This window comes from Cyprinodon variegatus, unplaced genomic scaffold (assembly GCF_000732505.1).
Source record: "Cyprinodon variegatus isolate N-32 unplaced genomic scaffold, C_variegatus-1.0 Scaffold1828, whole genome shotgun sequence".
NCBI lineage: Eukaryota > Metazoa > Chordata > Actinopteri > Cyprinodontiformes > Cyprinodontidae > Cyprinodon > Cyprinodon variegatus.
The window spans coordinates 70070-71407 of NW_015152281.1; the positions used below are offsets into that span (position 1 = coordinate 70070).

Consider the following 1338-nt stretch of genomic DNA (forward strand, 5'->3'; position numbering starts at 1 on the left):
TTGAAACAACAATGCATACATTCAAACAAATTATTATCTTAACTTGAATTGTATAATATTATTTTGCCTCTCAATATACTGAAAAGCACTTGGCATGAATTCATGCTCATTGCAGCTGCCCTTTTTATACATTCATCCATCTAACTTTAAAGGGTTGGATCCATCTCTCGGTCCTCAAGGTGCACGGCATGTTTCAGATTTCTCTCTGCTTTAACACAATTGACTCAGAGGATCGCAGTTCAGCAAAGCTTGTCAATCTGCTATCAGTTTATATCAGGTTTGTGAAAGCTGGGAAACATCCATGACATGTAGGGCAGCGTGCCTAGAGGACTGGGATTGAAAAACATTTGGCTATGTAACCCAGAGTGCTACTTTAAGCCATTCTGAGCTCCTCTCACAAAAGAGCTAACCAAGCTAGAAAAGTTTTGGTAGGTATCAAAAAATATGTGGGAGACTGTAAATTGGCCTCACGTATTTTAAAAATGTCCAACTTTCTAAAAAAAAAAAATTGTCTTAAGAACTTTTTATCTCCGAACAAAGCTGGAAGTCTACAGTTGATAAAAAAAAAACTGACTAATAATCATGTATATTATTCTGATAAGAAAATAAGATATTAAAATAAGTTGTTGAAATTACCATCAAAGAAAATGTGAGCATCTCAGAGAATGGATCATCTTATAAAGTTATTTGGATCTATTTTTTATTTTTACCATTTCTTGCAGATGTAACAGCTGTTGTCCAAACCCCGCTGAATGTCTTAGCAGCAGTGGGTGAAGATGCTCCTCTCGGCTGTCAGCTCCTGGAAACTAAAGATGTCCAGCAGGTCACCTGGCAGAAGGTCTTTGGGAGCAAAGAGAGGAATATCTGCTCCTACAGCGAGTATTTTGGTCAAACAGTGAATCCTGACTTTAAAGATAAAGTCCAGTTTACAGAAGCTGGACTGAAGAATTCCTCCATAGTTATCAGGAAGGTTACAGAGCAGGATGAAGGATGTTATCTCTGCTTGTTCAACATCTACCCTGATGGAGCTCTGAGAGGGAGAACCTGCCTGAAGGTTTATGGTAAGAACCAGACTGTATTCCAGGGTTAACTTCTATAACTAGATGTTGATCATGATGTTTATTCTTCTCTCAGAGCTGCATGAACCCGTCCTTGATGTGAGGAGATTAAATGTTTCTGCAGAGTCAGTTGTGTCCTGTTCAGCCACAGGTCGACCTGCTCCCACTGTAACACTGACTGTTCTACAGCAGAACCTCAGCTTCTCCCACTACAACACCAGCAGTGTGACCCACAGCAACGGTACAGTCACCGTCACCACCACAGCTCTGCTGTCAGCTT

The 1338-nt window shown here is 40.2% G+C and overlaps 1 protein-coding gene across 1 annotated transcript in view; it reads left to right on the forward strand.

Annotated features, from left to right (window-relative positions):
- Positions 1–1330, forward strand: part of LOC107104641 (OX-2 membrane glycoprotein-like) — a gene marked incomplete at its 3' end in the record, with an annotated part of 5558 nt that extends 4228 nt beyond the window's left edge. Inside the window, exons 2-3 of the mRNA XM_015404683.1 lie at positions 723–1061; positions 1135–1330. Coding sequence (XP_015260169.1) covers positions 723–1061; positions 1135–1330 — 535 coding nt within the window. The remainder of the gene's footprint in view (positions 1–722; positions 1062–1134) is intronic.
- Between the last annotated feature and the right edge of the window lie 8 nt (positions 1331–1338).